The following is a 16,965-nucleotide window of genomic DNA, read 5'->3' on the forward strand; positions in this document are numbered from 1 at the left end:
TCCTCCTCCCTTTGTGACGTCAGACCAGGAAAAGTTAAATCTGCTTTGTCCAGTTCGCGCCTTAGACGCCTATATCCACAGAGCTGCCCTGTGGAGAAAAACTGATCAGTTGTTTGTTTGCTACGGACCTCCATCCCGTGGGGGTCCGGTGTCAAAGCAGAGGATGAGCAAGTGGGTAGTCGAGGCTATCTCACTGGCTTATGTGGCGGCCGGACAGCCCTCTCCTTTGGCTGTTCGGTCCCATTCCACTAGGAGTATGGCTGCTTCTCAAGCTCTCTTGGCAGGGGCCTCCCTGCAGGAAGTGTGTGATGCGGCGGGGTGGTCCTCGCCGCATACATTTGTCAGGTTCTATGAACTAGATGTTTCTGCTACTCCGGGGTCTCGGGTGCTCGCCTCGTAGCTGTTACAGGCGGGCATCCAGACTCGCATGGGGACGTGGGTATTCTCGTTCCCAAAGCGGTGACGCAGCTCGAGTTCCCTTGAAGGGGAACGTCTCGGTTACGACTGTAACCTTAGTTCCCTGATGGGAACGAGACGCTGCGTCACCCGGCCATACTCCTTGCATGCCCGCAAGCGCCTTGTTTCAGGCCTTCTTCAGAAGCTAACGGCGTGTGTTTGCCGGTGTGCTTTATAGCTTCCGGGTCTATGACGTCACCCGCCTATGACGTTCCGTCTCTCTATTGGACTGATGACATACGTGCTTCACGACGCAATCACGCAGGGGCGTTCCCAAAGCGGTGACGCAGCGTCTCGTTCCCATCAGGGAACTAAGGTTACAGTCGTAACCGAGACGTTTTTCCTACTATGGAAGTGAATGGTGCCTCAAAATTGTCTGGTTACAAACATTCTTTAAAAGGTTTAGAACAACTGGGCGAGTAAATGACAGAATGTACTCTTTTTTTTTTTTGGTGAACTATCCGTTTAATGACGGACCATTATTCTAAAGTGTTACCAAAAACATTTAAAGCAAAGGCACTAAGGGTGATGAAATTTAAAATATCTTTATTCTCTTAATTTTCTCTTGCTTTAAGTTTTTTTCGTGAGGAAAAACCCAGAGGAGGGAACAAGATGCACCACCAAAACCGAAGTGAGTCGGAAGACCAGGGAAGTTGTGAACAGGAAGACCACTGTAATCAACAACAGAGTGTGATCCTTCCTTCGCCACCTAATGGAGTTTGAATATAAAAACTTCGACTAGGTGAGACACTTTTTTAATAGGATATGTAATGTACACAGACACTTACGCTGCATTCACACAGGGCGTAATGCCGGTTAAAAATGTTTGTCTGACTTGAGGAAGCGCCGACTCCACGTATGTATGGCATCAAAGCACCGCGAGAGCGATTCGAGAGCAGTCGGCTAATACAGCCGGTGCAGTTTCTCCAGAGCGACTGCACGGACTTTGATGATGACACAGCTGTTCCACGATTGGCCAGATTCTCCGCATGACAGCGATCACATGTGTTTCGTGTTTATTCTAAAACCTTCAGTTCCTCTAATGCGCACAAATCTGTTTTTTATAACAGTTAAACCTCTTTTTCATGTAGTTGCGATGTTATAATGTCATGTTTATCAAAATAAAACAGATGAAAAATGTAGAGCCTACTTCATTGATAGTTTAGGCTTGTATGTTAACTTTATTCTTGTACAAACACACGCTGTATTAAGCAGTGCATAAAGTATTACATAACAAAAATGTCTCTGAAACATCTGTGTGTTGACAAATATTGCATTTATTTCACTTCAGCTGATAAAGTGTGCAAACACAGTGCAAGCATCACTGCGGGAAGCAGAAAGTGTCCGACTTCACGTCTCCGTTTGCAGCTCCTCCCCGCCTGCATGCGGCTACTCTCGCCGATTGGTTGCATCCAGCCACAGCTGATGTCCAACACACCTTTCAACTTCTGCCGCTTGCAACGTGAGTGAAGCGACGCGACGCGATGGAACCCACAATTCAGTTCAGCAACGCATGACGTCACCCATTCAAAGTAAATGAGAAGCGTTAACGCGGTGCCCCGTGTGAATGTAGCATTAAGTTTGAGGATACCTTACTAAAGCTAATGCAGTATACATTTAATCCATCCTTCAGTAAAAGGTTACATTGTTGTTTTTGATTAAATAGTTTGTGAAATCATGTTGAGGTGATTCAGTAATATTACTTTTTTGGAGCATGTAGTTTGTGCTGCTGCTACTATTATGTACTGACAGTTTTCTTTAGTTTTTTACTCAATATCAATTTTGTTAAGCTAAATTACAGAGACACCTCTCTAATATGCAATCAGGTTCAGCATCACTACAAAGTACATTCTTCAAAATATTAATAACATTGAATCACCAGCTAAAACAAAAACTGAACATTTCATTTCACATCTTCATGAAGGCATTGCAGGACTGAACTAGACTAGACAGCATACGTTAAGCTAGGTGTACCTCAAAGTGTTAACTGTCTATAAAATACTATTTTACCATTATGATGAATTGTAATGGGATTATTATTTTTTATTAAATTTCAAAAGTGTTAAAAGTTTGTGTATACTCAAATTGTATGACTAACTTCATATCATTCTTATCTAGAGTGACTTCTTGCCATAATGGAGCAGAATCCTGGTTCCTGTTTGAAATCATCCAATGTGGAAGATGGCACAGATCGGTACAGACATGAAACTTGTGTTTGTGTTGTGTTGTGATAACTTGTTTCAGAATTAATTTGCTCTTTGTTTATATTTTATTCATGTGTATTTTGCACCAAAGTTACAGTATTCTTCAACCAACTATTTACAGTATTCTACCAACTATTTTCTGCAGAGTTTTTAAAATTGTAGCTCAAACAATAGTGTGGGGCGCTAGCAAGGTCATGGGTTCAATTCCCAGGGAAAGCAAGAACTGACAAAATGTAAAATGTGTATCTCAAATGCAATGCAAGTCGCTTTGGATAAAAGCGTCTGCCAAATGCGTAAATGTAAATAAAATGTAAAATAAGTGATATTGAATGCACTCTGATAACTTTTATACATGATTTTCTGAAAATAAGATGTGATTCGAGGATGTTTTAAAGTGAACTTTTTCCACACATTTACATGTTTAAGTTAAAAAGGAATTAAAATTTTTTAAATAAAGAATTTTATATTTCATAATAATTGTGTCTGTTTGGATTACTTCTGTAGGATAGATTAATGTAAGAATTAATGTAATTCAGTAAATATTAATGATTGAATAGGATTAGGATTAATGCACTGTTAACCAAGGTTTACAGTAACGGTACTGTATTACAAAATTACAGTAACATGTAGTTACTGTAAACTGAAATGCAGTTATTGTACTGTAAATCTCAAATACAGTAACTTACTGGCAACAGTGTAAAATCTCTTATAAATGTCTAACAGTGTATTAGTAGTCTGCTTAAAGGGATAGTTAACACAAAAATTAAAATTCTTTCATTATTTATTCACCCTCTTGTTGTTCCAAACCTGTATGAGTTTGTTTGTTCTGTTGAACACAAAAGTAGATATAAGAATGTCGGTAATCAAACAGTAGCCATTTCATAGACTTTCATAGTATTTTTCTCTTACTATGAAAGTCAATGACAACATTTGATTAACGACATTCTTTAAAATATCATCTTTTTAGTTCAACAGAAGAAAGAAACTCATACAGGCTTGGAAATATCACTTTAATATCTGTTAATACGTTATTTTGATGGTCCCCAGACATCAAACTGACTATAACAGACTGGCTATAAGTAACTTTACAAGTACATGTTAACTTTTTCTAGTAACCCAAACACCTTATACTCTGAGAGTTAGTTGACATGTAGTTGAAAATTAATGAGTTACTTATGTCTAAACTTATGTATAACCAAAATCATTATGATTCAAGCTGAAATAAATGCTAGCTGTTTAGGCTTTATTTTGATAATAATGTTGTTAACATTATAATGTGTACAATATATTCAGTTCAGTTTGTTCACAATGAAGGGAAAGCCAATAAAGGCTTTTAAAACTTCCTCACAATACACAATACAGTACATGGGGTGCTTAACCACCGAGATCGAAACCTGAAAAAATCCCTACTTCATTGTTTCATTCATTCACACTTCTGAGCAAGTAAGAGGAAATTTGTCTCCTCAGAAAATTACTGCCAAATAATTTATATATTTATCACTTCCCTCTCAGTTCTGTCTTCAAACCATCAAAAAACAGCAAAATGATGTGGCTCATCTAATCCTAAACCACATATTTGTATCTGATTTTAATACATCTTAATTTGTTGCCAGTGTGACTGTTAATTCAAGTGTTCTATTAGTATACTTCTTTTAGACTAAAAATAAGTATACTTTCAGTCTATTTTTATATACTTCTTAGAAATGTACTTTATATGCTTCTCAGAAAAATACTTAAAATTGCACTTAAATATACCTGACCTATACTGACAGAAAAGTCTAAGTATATTTGCCCTGTGCCTGTCCGGACTCGACCCATTGCCAGTGGTTTTACTCCCTGACCGAAGGGTTCCCTCGGCATGGACGCACTGGCTCACAGCTGGCCCCGGGGCCTATGCAAGTATGTGTTTCCCCCAGGGAGCCTTCTTGCACAGACATTGTGCAAAGTCAGGGAGCATGAGGTGCAGGTCTTGTTGGTTGCGCCCTATTTACTCAACCGGACCTGGTTCCCGTGACTGATGCTCCTCGCGATAGCACCTCCTTGGCCCATTCCTTTGAGGAAGGACCTTCCGACTCAGAGATGGGGCATCCCTATGGCACCCGCGTCTGGACCTCTGGAAACTCCATGTCTGGTCCCAGGACGGGACGTGGAAGTTCTAGGTGACCTACCACAGGGTGTGGCCATCACCATCACTTCCGCTAGAGTTCCCGCTACGAGACACCTCTATGCATTGAAGTGGAACCTATTCGTCAAATGGTGTACGTCAAGACAGGAACCCCCCCGAACTTGCTCGGTTAGGTCAGTGCCTTCCTTCCTGCAAGATGGACTGGAGCGAAGGCTGTCTCCCTACACTCTTAAAGTGTATGTTGCCGCTATCGCCGCATATCACCAGCACTGCCGCTCCCACCACGCACATCACGCGTCACCAGAAGAAGACCCACAGAAGATGATCACTTGTCTGTCGCCTGGCTGCTAGTTTCTCCGTAGCTTGCTAAACGCACTATTTGAGTGATGTCAATACAAATTAATGATAGTAAAAAAAATATATCTTGTCATCCTTCATAACCCAGTTGATATTTACGTCACGTATCGTCTGTAAACTCTTGCGTTACAAAGGCAACGACTGACTTGACGTATAACGTATGATCGTTATCGCAGCACCACAGTAGAAAACAAAACTATATCTGTACCGGCCGGCTCGGATCAGCATGGAATGGAATGGTTAATATAAACAAAAAGAACGTCTCGGGTTATGACTATAACCCTTGTTCCCCGAGAAGGGAACGAGACACTGCGTCATCGTGATGACACTTTGGGGAACGCCCCTTCATGTCAAGCGTCTGAAGAAACAGTAGAATCAGCCCAATCCGATTGGTGTTGCGTGATGACGTAGTATGTGACGGCATACCCGGAAGATACAAAGAGACGTCCTGAACACAACAGAGATAGCGTTCTTGCGATGAAGCGAGCACTCTGATGATTGGGTGGACACAAGACGCAGTGTCTCATTCCCTTCTCGGGGAACAAGGGTTATAGTCATAACCCGAGATGTTCCCCTTCGAGGGAACTCGAACTGCGTCATCGTGATGACACTTTGGGGAACGAGTACCAACTATCCCGCACCAATCATACCTGCCCCAGTGTGAAGCTGGAACCCAGGCACAACTAGGGGGCGAGCACTCTCGCGCCAGGCGTCTCAGGGAGATGCAGACTGTAATAACGAATGAAGGTGTGGCCCACCCAGCCGCCTCGCAGATCTCTTGCATAGAGGCTCCAGAAAGGAGGGCCACCGAGGAGGCCATGCTCCTGGTAGAATGGGCCCTCACGGCTAAAGGTGAAGGCAAGTTGCGCACCCGATAAGCCATGGCTATAGCCTGGACAATCCAGTTACAGATCGTCTGCTTTGACGCAGGCAGCCCTTTCCAACCAAAACACACCAACAGCTGGTCTGACTTTCTCCACTGAGCAGACTTCTCCAAGTAAATCCTCAATGCCCGCACAGGGCAGAGGAGGTGAAGTCTGCTCTCTTCCGCCGTCACGTGAGGCGGAGGATGAAATGCCTGGAGAACCACTGACCGTGCCACATTAGATGGCACCTTGGGCACGTAGCCCTGACTGGGATGCAAGATGGCCTTTACCATGCCAGGGGCAAACTCCAGGCAAGTCGGCGTGATAGCCAAGGCCTGGAGGTCCCCCACTCTCCTCAGAGAAGTGATGGCAAGGAAAAAAGCCACCTTGAAGGTCAGTATTCTCGCCTCAGCCGACTCCGGCGGCTCAAAGGGGGCCTCAGCCAAACCCTCGAGCACCACCACCAGGTCCCAGGTTGGGACCCTGGAATGAGCCGCAGGCCTCATCCTCCGAGCCCCACGGAGGAATCGTACAACCAGATGGTGCCTTCCCAACGGCCCATCACTTAGAGGTGCGTGGAAAGCCCAAATGGCAGCCACATACGCCTTAATTGTGGACGGGGAAAGACCGGCGGAGAAGCGGTCTTGACGGAACTCCAGCACTGAAGCCACCGGGCAGATAACTGGGTTCACCTCCCGCTCTCTACGCCAAGTGGAAAACATTCCACTTCAGGCTGTACAACCTCCTGCTGGAAGGAGCTCTGGAGCTGAGTAGAGTCTCTACGACACCCGCCGACAGGCCCTCTACTAGGTACTGGGCACCCTCAAGGGCCAGACCCAGAGACCCCACACCTCTGGCCGGGGGTAGGCTTAAATCGTGCCCTCGGCCTGAGATAGCAGGTCCCTCCTCAGAGAGACCTGCCATGGGGGACCGTCCCGCAGGTAGATGATGTCGGAGAACCATACTCAAGTGGGCCACCGGGGTGCTTCTAAGAGAAGGCTGATGCCCTCCCGGCGGACACGCTCCAGAACTCCCGGGAGCAGAGTGATCGGGGGAAAAGCGTACAGACGTAGCCTCGGCCACATCTGTGCCATGGCATCCAGCCCCAGCAGGGCCGGATGAGTGAGGGAGAACCACAGCGGGCAGTGGGACGTCTCTTGAGACGCAAATAGATCCACTTCCACCGGGCCCAACCGCTCGCACATAGCCTCCACCACCTCGGGGTGGAGTCGCCATTCCCCGGGCCTCAGCCCCTGCCTCGACAGGATGTCGGCTCCCTAGTTTTGGTCCCCGGGGATATACATCGCCCTGAGGGATGACAACCTCCCCTGGGACCACAGGAGAACCTGATGCGCCAGTCTGCAAAGAGGGCGCGACCTCAGGCCCCCCTGGTGGTTTAGATACGATACTGCCGACATGTTGTCGGATCGTATCAGTACATGGTGGGCGTGGAGGTCCGGGAGAAAGCTCCTTAGAGCTTTGTAGACCGCCAGCATTTCCAGGCAGTTGATGTGCCAGGAAGAACGCCGGGTCTCCCACAGACCTCTGGAAAAGCGGCCTTCCATGACCGTGTCCCAACCAGTGAGGGATGCGTCTGTTGAAACGGTTTCCTGGCAACATGATGCTCCCAGCACTGGCCCCCGGGACAGGAACCAAGGTCTCTTCCATATGACGAGGGAACGAAGGCATCTGCGCGTTACCCTGATCATACAGAATGATCTTCCCCTCAAGGAAAACCTCCCTGGTTCCCAGCCACCACTGTAGGGGTCTCGTGCAGAAGGCCAAGAGAAATTCTGTTGGACGCAGCTGCCGCAAGTCCCAGCAGTCCTAAACTGCTACACAGTGATGCCCGAATGGAGGAACCTGATAATGATACGCTTCGCCCCCGAAAGCGAACCTCAGGAATCCCCCGTGACACAGAAGGATGGAACATGGAAGTATGTGTCCTCTTTAGATCCACCATGACAGACCAGTCCTCAGACTGGATCTGAATCACGACACTCAAGCATCTTGAATCTGAATCTCCTTGGAGAACGATCCAAGTACCTCCGATCTAAAGTTGGACGCAACTGGCCATCTTTCTTAGGAACTATGAAGTACCGGCTGTAGAACCCGGACTCCCTGACTGGCGGAGGAATACGTTCAAAGCCTCCTTAACCCACAGGGAGTGTTCTTCCTGTTCCATTACCCACACCTGCTCTGTGCCGACCACAATCCAAACCGCCCCGTTAGACTTCGGGGGAGGGAACTGAACTGCGGCCTGTAACCCCGATCTACAGTACCCAGGGCCCATGCAGATATATTCGGAGGCATAACCGAGCCTGCGGCGGTCCAGCAAACGCGCACGCACACCGAGCCTCCTCCCCGACCCCCTGAAGCGGCTAACCGGCAGGGCGAAATCGAGGAAGATTTTCGGTGTGCGTGCGCGTTTGCTGGACCGCCGCAGGTCTTGCTAGAGGCGGCTGGTGCAGCACACGTGCGCTGAGAAACGATGTGGCCCGAAGCGTACTAGACGGCGGGAGCACAACATCGATTCCCAAAAGCTCCACAGGGGAGGCGACCTCGATCGCTCCTACCCGGGAGAGGGGGCCAGCCAGCAGGGGCCTCATCTAAGGGAGCAGCTCGACAGAGCCGCAACCTCCAATCTTAGATGATATCCAGACAAGTCAAACACGCTTGGGCGACAGACTGATTAAAGTATCTAACTTAACTAAGTCAGATAACATGACACTCAATTCCTCAGAATTAAATGTCATCATAATCACCCAACCCGTGCAACCTGGTCTGAATGATAGGCTGTATATCTAACTCCTCAAAGTCAGATCTTATTTAATTCCTCAGAATTAAACGCAGCCACAATCATCAGATGATACTGCTTTATTGTATTATATACGGCTCATAAACCACACGTTGCCTCAACAACGTGGCTCAAGCCGTTATAATACAATTGGCTTTCACCACTTGAGAAGAAAGCCAAACAGTATCACATTTCACAAATACGGTAAAACATGATCTGAATGATAGGCTGAATGTCTAACTCCTCAAAGCCACAACTCATCAGACGATACTGTTTTATTGTATTTAAACGAACTCATAAACCACACGTTGCCTCAGCAACGTGGTTCAAGCCGTAATACAACTGGCTTTCATCCCTCGAGAAAAAAGCCAAACAGGCGCGAGGCTGAAACACCCGAAGGCGCACGGCAGTACCGTCGAGATATTTCTGAATAAAAAACAGCCCGCCCCCTCAGGAGCTGACTGCATGCCTCGCACCCACAGTATCCCTACTCACCGTATCACGTTGTATAACTCTAATAACAGACCCAAACCTGCGCGCCGCCTCGGCAAAGCGAGGTTGAAATCAGCATTAGAAAAGGCGAGCCTCGATACGGAGCCCATCCAATTCCTCAGAATTAGACAGCTCACGCATCGGGTCCTCCACCCCGGGGGAAGAAGCCGCAGCGCGGGCTTCCACGCGGGGAAGGAGAACAATGGAGCTGTCACCGGGAAGGAGACGATGCCTTAAGCACTCTCAAGTTCCCTTGACAGACCCATCTGCGAGTCCATGATAGATCAACCGTGCTGCCTCAACAGCACGGGATCGGCCATGGAATTCGCGAGCCCTGCATGCTTGAGAAAACAACGTGGGTAGATAACAACACCAAATACTCACAGACTGGTAACACAGAGCGCTAACGCTGAAGAGCAAAAAGCTATCTCTGTTGTGTTCAGGACGTCTCTTTGTGTCTTCCGGGTATGCCGTCACATACTACGTCATCACGCAACACCAATCGGATTGGGCTGATTCTACGGTTTCTTCAGACGCTTGACGCGAAGGGGCGTTCCCCAAAGTGTCATCACGATGACGCAGTTCGAGTTCCCTCTAAGGGGAACAGTGTAGCCTGATGGAAAAGTGGCTCCACCAGTCTTATATGTTCTGTATCATTCTGTATCGGCTTAGGAAACTCGAAGGCTCATACGTTTTTGAACTGAAAACGAGTGCCGTTTTATTAAGTCCGATTACAGCGCAAAACAACGTTGGGAGTGAGTAATCTGTTAAACGTGCTCGCGCCAGATTTCTGTTAGATATGTGCACTTCATTGCTGTTTATACTGGTTAAATGTCACAGGACACTAATAAAAGAAAACGGGATATGATGACGTGTAATGTTATAGTAGGGGTGTCCCATTTCTTAGGGGAATATTTTCACCCCTACGCCTTGCCACTCTCTTTCAAGGGGCAAGGGGCAAGGGGAACGGGTAGGTGTAGGGGTAGAGGAATGCAAAGGGGTATAAAATAAAATTGGGATTGGGCCTAAAGCCGCCTCGTCCTCACTCTATACCCTCTTGGGATTTGTCTCTAGTGCTTATGGCACTGCAGAGACCACCTTTGAGTTAAAAACTCTATGTCTATGAAAACACTTGCATTGACTTCCATTAAGAGGTAGGGGACCTGCACACATTTTCTGTCAACGAAGCGTGCACCGATAAGTGCCCAAGGGTCCTGTATTTGTAAACAGAATTGTCACTAATGTTTTTATTTTTATCTCTTTCTTTCACAGGCTTTTTTTTCTGAAGTGACAAATGGGGTTAAACAAAATAAAGGATCATAAAGGATCAAGCAGTAAGTAAACCAGAATGGTACACATTTTACTGTTTTCACAATACTGTTTTCATTATTTTTGCTATGATACAGAGTCTAGCTGTGCATAATTTCTTGTTCAATTTATGGTTGATGCCTCTTTTGATTTTATTTAAAAAAATTATGCTCTCAAGCTTAAATATTATTTTTAAACATCAATGACAGTGAAGAACAGTTTGCAAGTCTACACAAAACTATTGTGGATTGGATTTCACACGGCACAAAATATAATAGCCTAATTATTGTGCAGTCCTCTCAGACCATTCATTAAAAAAAACAAGTGAAGCTAAAAGTTTAAGTTTCAGTTTTACTCATCAGTTACCTCTCAAATATTCACAAATGATCCATGACAACAATGCTAGTAAACAATGATGTCCTCCCATTGTTACAAGTCTTTAAACGTTTAGCTTTCAGAAGGAGGATATGATTTTGTGTGTATGATTAAGTTTCTCAAAGAAGAAAAATGAAACACAGCAGCTTTCAGAAAAACAATGAGTTTCCATCACCAGTGGAGACGCCAAACTTCAGGTGTTATAACTGCTTTCAAACAAATCCAGATCTTTATTTATATACTAATTTATTCCTCAAAGAAAAAAAAAATCCTGCTCATTGAGAGATGAAGGGTGAGGAAACTTCTTTTCTTCAACTACATTTAGATCTGGTGATTGAGGGGACAGTGGAAGAGACTAGACTTCCTCCTAGTGATCATGAAACCACTCTTGAATTTGTTTAGCAACATGAAGGAAGAAATGACTCATTAGTGTTGTGTTGCATTTCTTCTGTTACTCAGAGGGGCAGGTTTTGTGTGTTCTTGGGTTTTTGGACTATTGTGCAAACAGCACCGTGATCAACGTCATGAAGCTCTCTGTGTTTGACAGACTTGGTTATTTCTGAGACTCTCCCCCATGAAGACATTGTGTTCTATTGACAATGGTCACATCAGTCAAAATTTGTCAAAAAAGTTGCAAAATCCTCATTTTCAAAAATCGTTTCAAATCTTTTATAAGTTGTGTTCATTAGGTAATTTTATAAATCTGAAAGACAAAAGAGTACTAAGTCATCCAGTCACAGTAGACTAACAAACAATCATAAGTAGAGCTCAATCTGTTAGCAATCAGAATTATTTAGCACTATAAAAGAGAACATGACTATGACTTGATTTTAGTGATTGTCTGAATCAGTATATGAAACATGAGTGTTTGTATCTGAGTCTCTTTGGCTTCTGGTTGAAGACGTCACACAGGTTTCAGCACCATGGATAGAGGATTAAACAGATTGATCTGTGTCATCTTGGCATGTCAACAAAAGTGAATACCAAAGAGGAATTTCAACATGATCATGTGATCAGAAGGATTTTTGTGGCTGTCTTTATCAATGCCTGTATGTTTGGTGAAAAGAGAAAGATCATGTGCCTTTCATTACCTTTGGCAAATAGTTTATCTGTACAGGTGAGAACATCTGATAAACCGGACTTGTTTGTAAGTTAGTATATAGTAGCTTCGTCTGCACTGCTGTTAAATATTACATTGTTGTCTGTCATTTGTTCCTGTGAAAGTGGAACAGTTTTTTAATTGCAAATTAAGTATTAAAACTACTAGGAACACTTAATTTCATTTTATTTGCAGTACTTTATGTGGATTATGATCACTGTTTTGAGTTTAGATAAATGAGTACGCTCTTCATTACAATTTATTGTGTTCATTTCATTTTATTGAGAATTTTCACTATTTGTTTAAAACAGTAACATGTAACATGAACGAAAAGCAAAACAGTAAGATAACAGGCAGGTCACTGGAACCCGGACCGACGCAAGGACAAAAGCCAAGAACAAAAAGACCATCAACAAGGATCAACTGTAATACAGATTAATGACTAAAGTCTGCTTTTGCCTCCTTTGAAGGGTAAATGCTCGGACTGGAGCTCTAGTTGGAAGTGATAGTCTTGTCGATCCAGGAGCGCTGTGGGGAGATGCGGGCGTAGACCACTGGGAAACGGGTGTCACAATTGCTTTTGCCCCAGGACACAGACCCCACCAGAGTCCAGACGCCTGATCTCTCACACACCAGAGGTCCACCAGAATCACCCTGTGGGAAACACACACATTTGAGACTGAAACAGCAGCAACATTGCTATGGTAATGTGTTTGTCTTGATCTGTCTTCACAAACCATGCAAGATGAGGATCCAGAGGCTCCAGCACAGATCATGGCATCAGTGATTGTGCTCTGACCCCAGATCTGTCTGCACACAGCAGGACTCGTGATGGGCAGACCTGTTTGCTGCAGGATTAGAGGACTCACTAAAAAAAGAGAAGAAAACATCAGACAGGATGTTCAGAGTCAAGTGAAAAACAAAAAAACAAATAATATACAAGAGTATTTTTTGCAATTTGTCTTTGTCTAACTTACTTGTGAAGGCAGTCGCTCCCCATCCAGTGGTGAAGCAGCGGGTTCCAGGCAGGATGTTGATGGTTGATGGAGGCAGACACACAGGAGAGATACGGGGAGTGAAGACAACTGGAGACGCAAGTTTCAGCAACGCAATGTCATTGTTGAAGGTTGTGCTGCTGTAGAGCGGATGGGTGATGACCTGCACAGACAGAAAGGACCGAAAAAGATGGACGGTTATTAGAGGAAGCTGATTCTATGGAAGGTAATCTAAGATATAAGCATGTTTTATTTCTTCTTGTTGTCTTAAGCCTTTCATGCCCTTTTTCCTCTAACCCTCAGCATGAATGGCCATTTGAGAATATGGTACAGATATTTTCTTTCTTATGCTCAATTTTAAATCTGTAAATCTATTTAGGTCATTTTAGGAGTAAACTCGCATGTAGGTGATGGCGAAGCTGACAGACATGAACCACAATCTAAACTAGAGATAATTTGACTAAATTTCCGCACTTAATTCAATTTAACAGGTAAGATAAAAAATCTTGTTTGGATAAACTTTCACACAACAAGTTATTTAAAATGATAATAATGGATTCATAATGAACATTCATAATGCATATTATTTGTATTGTTTTTATTGTTCTAGTCCAGTGATCAGTTGTTGTATTATTGTCAAGGGAGGCAACTTTATTTTTATAGCTCCTTATACAAATATTGATCATCACAAAAAGAGTAAAATAACAGAATCAGTGATGCAAACTTCATCAAATATAAGACAAATTTAAATTCTGCTGTAAAGCTGTCTAAAAACACAATATTGTCATTATTCAGCTCAAGTCAGTTCAGTGTTGATTCAGTTCAATTGAGTTGTGTAAAAAAGCAGAAATGTACAAACAATTAAAAAGTGTTCAGTTACTGAACATTTAAATAAATAGTATGAGTTGATCTCTCACTTTGATATTCATCTCTGAAATCATTCAACATTTTTACCTTGGAAACTAGTCTGATCTGGATGGGTTCAACATTGGAGCCACGATCTTGTTCTCCAAGAATGACACGGTGATAGCTCACCCTAAAAAGAGAGAGGTAAAGACAGAACTAACTGTAAAAAGAAAAGAGCAACAGCATCTTTTAAGCACTATTGTATGTGATGTTTGTCAGATTGAAGGCTCTTACTTGACAGCGCAGTGAGCAGCAGTGAGAACCCAGTTCTGGTTGATCAGGGATCCACCGCAGATGTGGAATCCATCGGGTTGCTGTTTCAGAGGTAAAATCATTAAAAACATGACATACACTCTTTGAACAAATCAGGCAAATTCATGATAAAAGCTGGCCAATACACAGTTACCTGGAGAGAGACCTGCCAGGGCCAAGAACCAGAGATGGCATTCTGTCCGTTCACAATCTTGCTGCCAATCGTCTGTGGCTTAATCGCTGGCACTCCACAACCTGTTGATAAAGAACAGAAGTTCATGACACAAGAATGAAGCTTTTTATGTAGGTTTAGCATTTTGTAAATATATATTCACCCATCACTTTTCTTGTGAACTTCTAAAGGAGACACTTACCCAGAGCAGAGGCCACCAGGGCAAGGCAGGTGATGGTGAAGATCATGATGTAGAGTTTGTGATGTCTGACTGTTGTACTGTAAGTGCTCTCTCTTGCTTTTATATCATATACAGCAGCTGATAAATGTGGGACGTGATCGAGGTCCATCCCAGCAGCTCAAATGAGCTCACAGCTGAGGAATGTTGAGAGATCTGTTATCGCTGGAGACAATCTGCATCTGCATCTTCTGAAGGTGTTTCTGACGTATTTCTATTCCTTTGTTAAGCATCATTCTTCCTCTGTCATTGTAGGTTGTGAAATGTTTCTGATGGAAAGAGTTTTTATTGTTGTCTGCTGTGAGGTTTTATTCATTATACATAAATTTTTTTCCGTAAATGAAGTGAAGAATAAAAATATTATTTCTGAAATGCTCACAGTAAATTAGTGGCTTTACCATTATGTTTTTGACCGTTTGCAAATTCCTCACGATATAAAGTATTGGCTTCAGTTTGTACACAGTGCTGGGAAAGAAAATCAAAATTGCTCATGATCAACACTATAGAATTTGTTAGATATTTTACATAACCACTGAAAAAAATGTTGAAACACCTTAGCTTCATTTATACACACTTCTGAGAAAGTGAAAGAATATGTCTGCCTAGAAGAAGGAAAACTGCTTTTAAAATATAATTACCTCATCTCTGTGATAATCCGGCTCGTCTTGTTCCAAACACATGTTCTGAATCTGCTCTTGATTTCCTGCTATTGTAAACTTCCTTTTTAAAGTTCATGAGTTACCAGAAGTGCCAGGCTATTTTTTTACACTGGATCATTATGCAAAAGTTTATAATAAATGTTAATGATTGGTATAATTACTGTACATACACAGTCTAGTTGTACATGATATCATGTCCGTTTTATGGCTGATTTTGTTTTCCTTAAGCCTCTTTTGATTAAAAAAAAAATAAAAAAAAATAAAATATATATATATATATATATATAAATATATCCGAAACACTGATTCGTTGACAACATTCAAAAGTCAACTAAAAACTCATCTCTTCCGTGAGCATTTAACCTCTTAAAAAAATAAATAATTAATTCCTCTTTCTTCCCTTTTCCCTCCCTAGCCTGTGCTACACTGAGAAATGTACACGGGCTGAGTATTTCAGGCACTTGTTGTGCTCACTCGACTCTTCATGACCAATCACTTATTTTACCCCCAAGTTGTAAGTCGCTTTGGATCATAAAAGCGTCTGCTAAATGCATAAATGTAAATGTATGTAAATGTGAATATATATATATATATATATATATATATATATATATATATATATATATATATATATATATATATATATATATATATATATACTGTATATGGCAACACTTTATTTTAAGGTGACGCAAATTATGCTTAATTACAAGTAGCTAACCCTAAACCAAACCCTAAACCTAACCGCAACTCTATAGTAAGTACATAAAATATTAAGTAAGTAAGTAAGTAACTTCCTCACCTTAAAATAAAGTGTAACCAAATATTATTTTAAACTTGTTCAAGTCAGCGATCAGTGTGTTTGTGTCTGTACATGTGCAATTTCAACTGTTGACCTCAATGAAGAACAGTTTGTGTCACAATCTGCTTCAGATGAAGATTATAAAAAGGTTCAAAAGGCTTTCTACAAACAAAAGGCTCTTAAATAAAACAAACTCAGATAATCCAAAGACAACGTAACAGAGTGTCTACACACAAACAATACGATGAAACAATGACAAATTTATGATGATTAATGAGTGTCCGTGACACCAGATTAATGGCGGGAAACTAGAACAAAGGAAACATGTGACCAATGTCGTGCAAGTTAATTCCAAACTGTAATACATTATAGATTACTTGTTATTGTTATTTAAAAGTAATTCTTTACCTTACAATATTACAGTCACGATCACCAGAGTGCCCCTGATTAAAACCTGAGCTGTCACTCCATCAAGGACTACATCTCCCATAATCCTTTGCCCAGACTCATCAGCACTCAATAGGCTTGTTTAAGATGCGCCTCGCCTGAAATTCAGCTGAGACTAGGCGGCTGCAGTGAGGAGAGGAGTGAAAAAAGTGCAGGCAAAATGGACAGTTCTCTCTTCTCGTAGTGGATCAGACATCTGCGTGATCAAACGGATATCGCGGGATTCACAATCGTGCACTTTGTTGCTGATAAACTGGATGTAATTTAAGTTCTCATGCTTTTATATGAAAATAAATATGATGAACAAGACACCCATCCATTTTTATCAATAATTTTTACTTTAATTACATAGGCTACATGTTTTTATATTTTTTATAAATTTGACAACAGTCACAACCCACAGAGAGATCGCACA

General features: G+C 42.7%; 1 protein-coding gene across 1 annotated transcript; it reads right to left on the bottom strand.

Annotated features, from left to right (window-relative positions):
* Positions 1 to 12,248: 12,248 nt before the first annotated feature.
* LOC307130447 (chymotrypsin B-like) lies at positions 12,249 to 14,911 on the bottom strand. The gene is made up of 7 exons (XM_079823416.1): positions 14,607 to 14,911; positions 14,387 to 14,487; positions 14,215 to 14,294; positions 14,029 to 14,110; positions 13,057 to 13,237; positions 12,817 to 12,947; positions 12,249 to 12,733 (listed from the first exon to the last, which is right to left on the bottom strand). The coding sequence occupies exons 1-7, from the start codon at positions 14,752 to 14,754 to the stop codon at positions 12,572 to 12,574; spliced, it is 885 nt and encodes a 294-aa protein (XP_079679542.1). The 5' UTR covers positions 14,755 to 14,911; the 3' UTR covers positions 12,249 to 12,571.
* Positions 14,912 to 16,965: the final 2,054 nt, after the last annotated feature.

This window comes from Gobio gobio (assembly GCF_949357685.1).
Source record: "Gobio gobio genome assembly, chromosome: 8".
NCBI lineage: Eukaryota > Metazoa > Chordata > Actinopteri > Cypriniformes > Gobionidae > Gobio > Gobio gobio.

Bases quoted from the DNA above. Each gene is read 5' to 3' on its own strand.
- LOC307130447 (XM_079823416.1), bottom strand. From the start codon at position 14,754: ATGGACCTCGATCACGTCCCACATTTATCAGCTGCTGTATATGATATA. The intron at 14,295-14,386 runs GTAACTGTGTAT...CCTCTGAAACAG, and splicing joins CCTGGCAGGTCTCTCTCCAG to CAACCCGATGGATTCCACAT. The intron at 14,111-14,214 runs GTAAGAGCCTTC...CTCTCTTTTTAG, and splicing joins GCTGCTCACTGCGCTGTCAA to GGTGAGCTATCACCGTGTCA.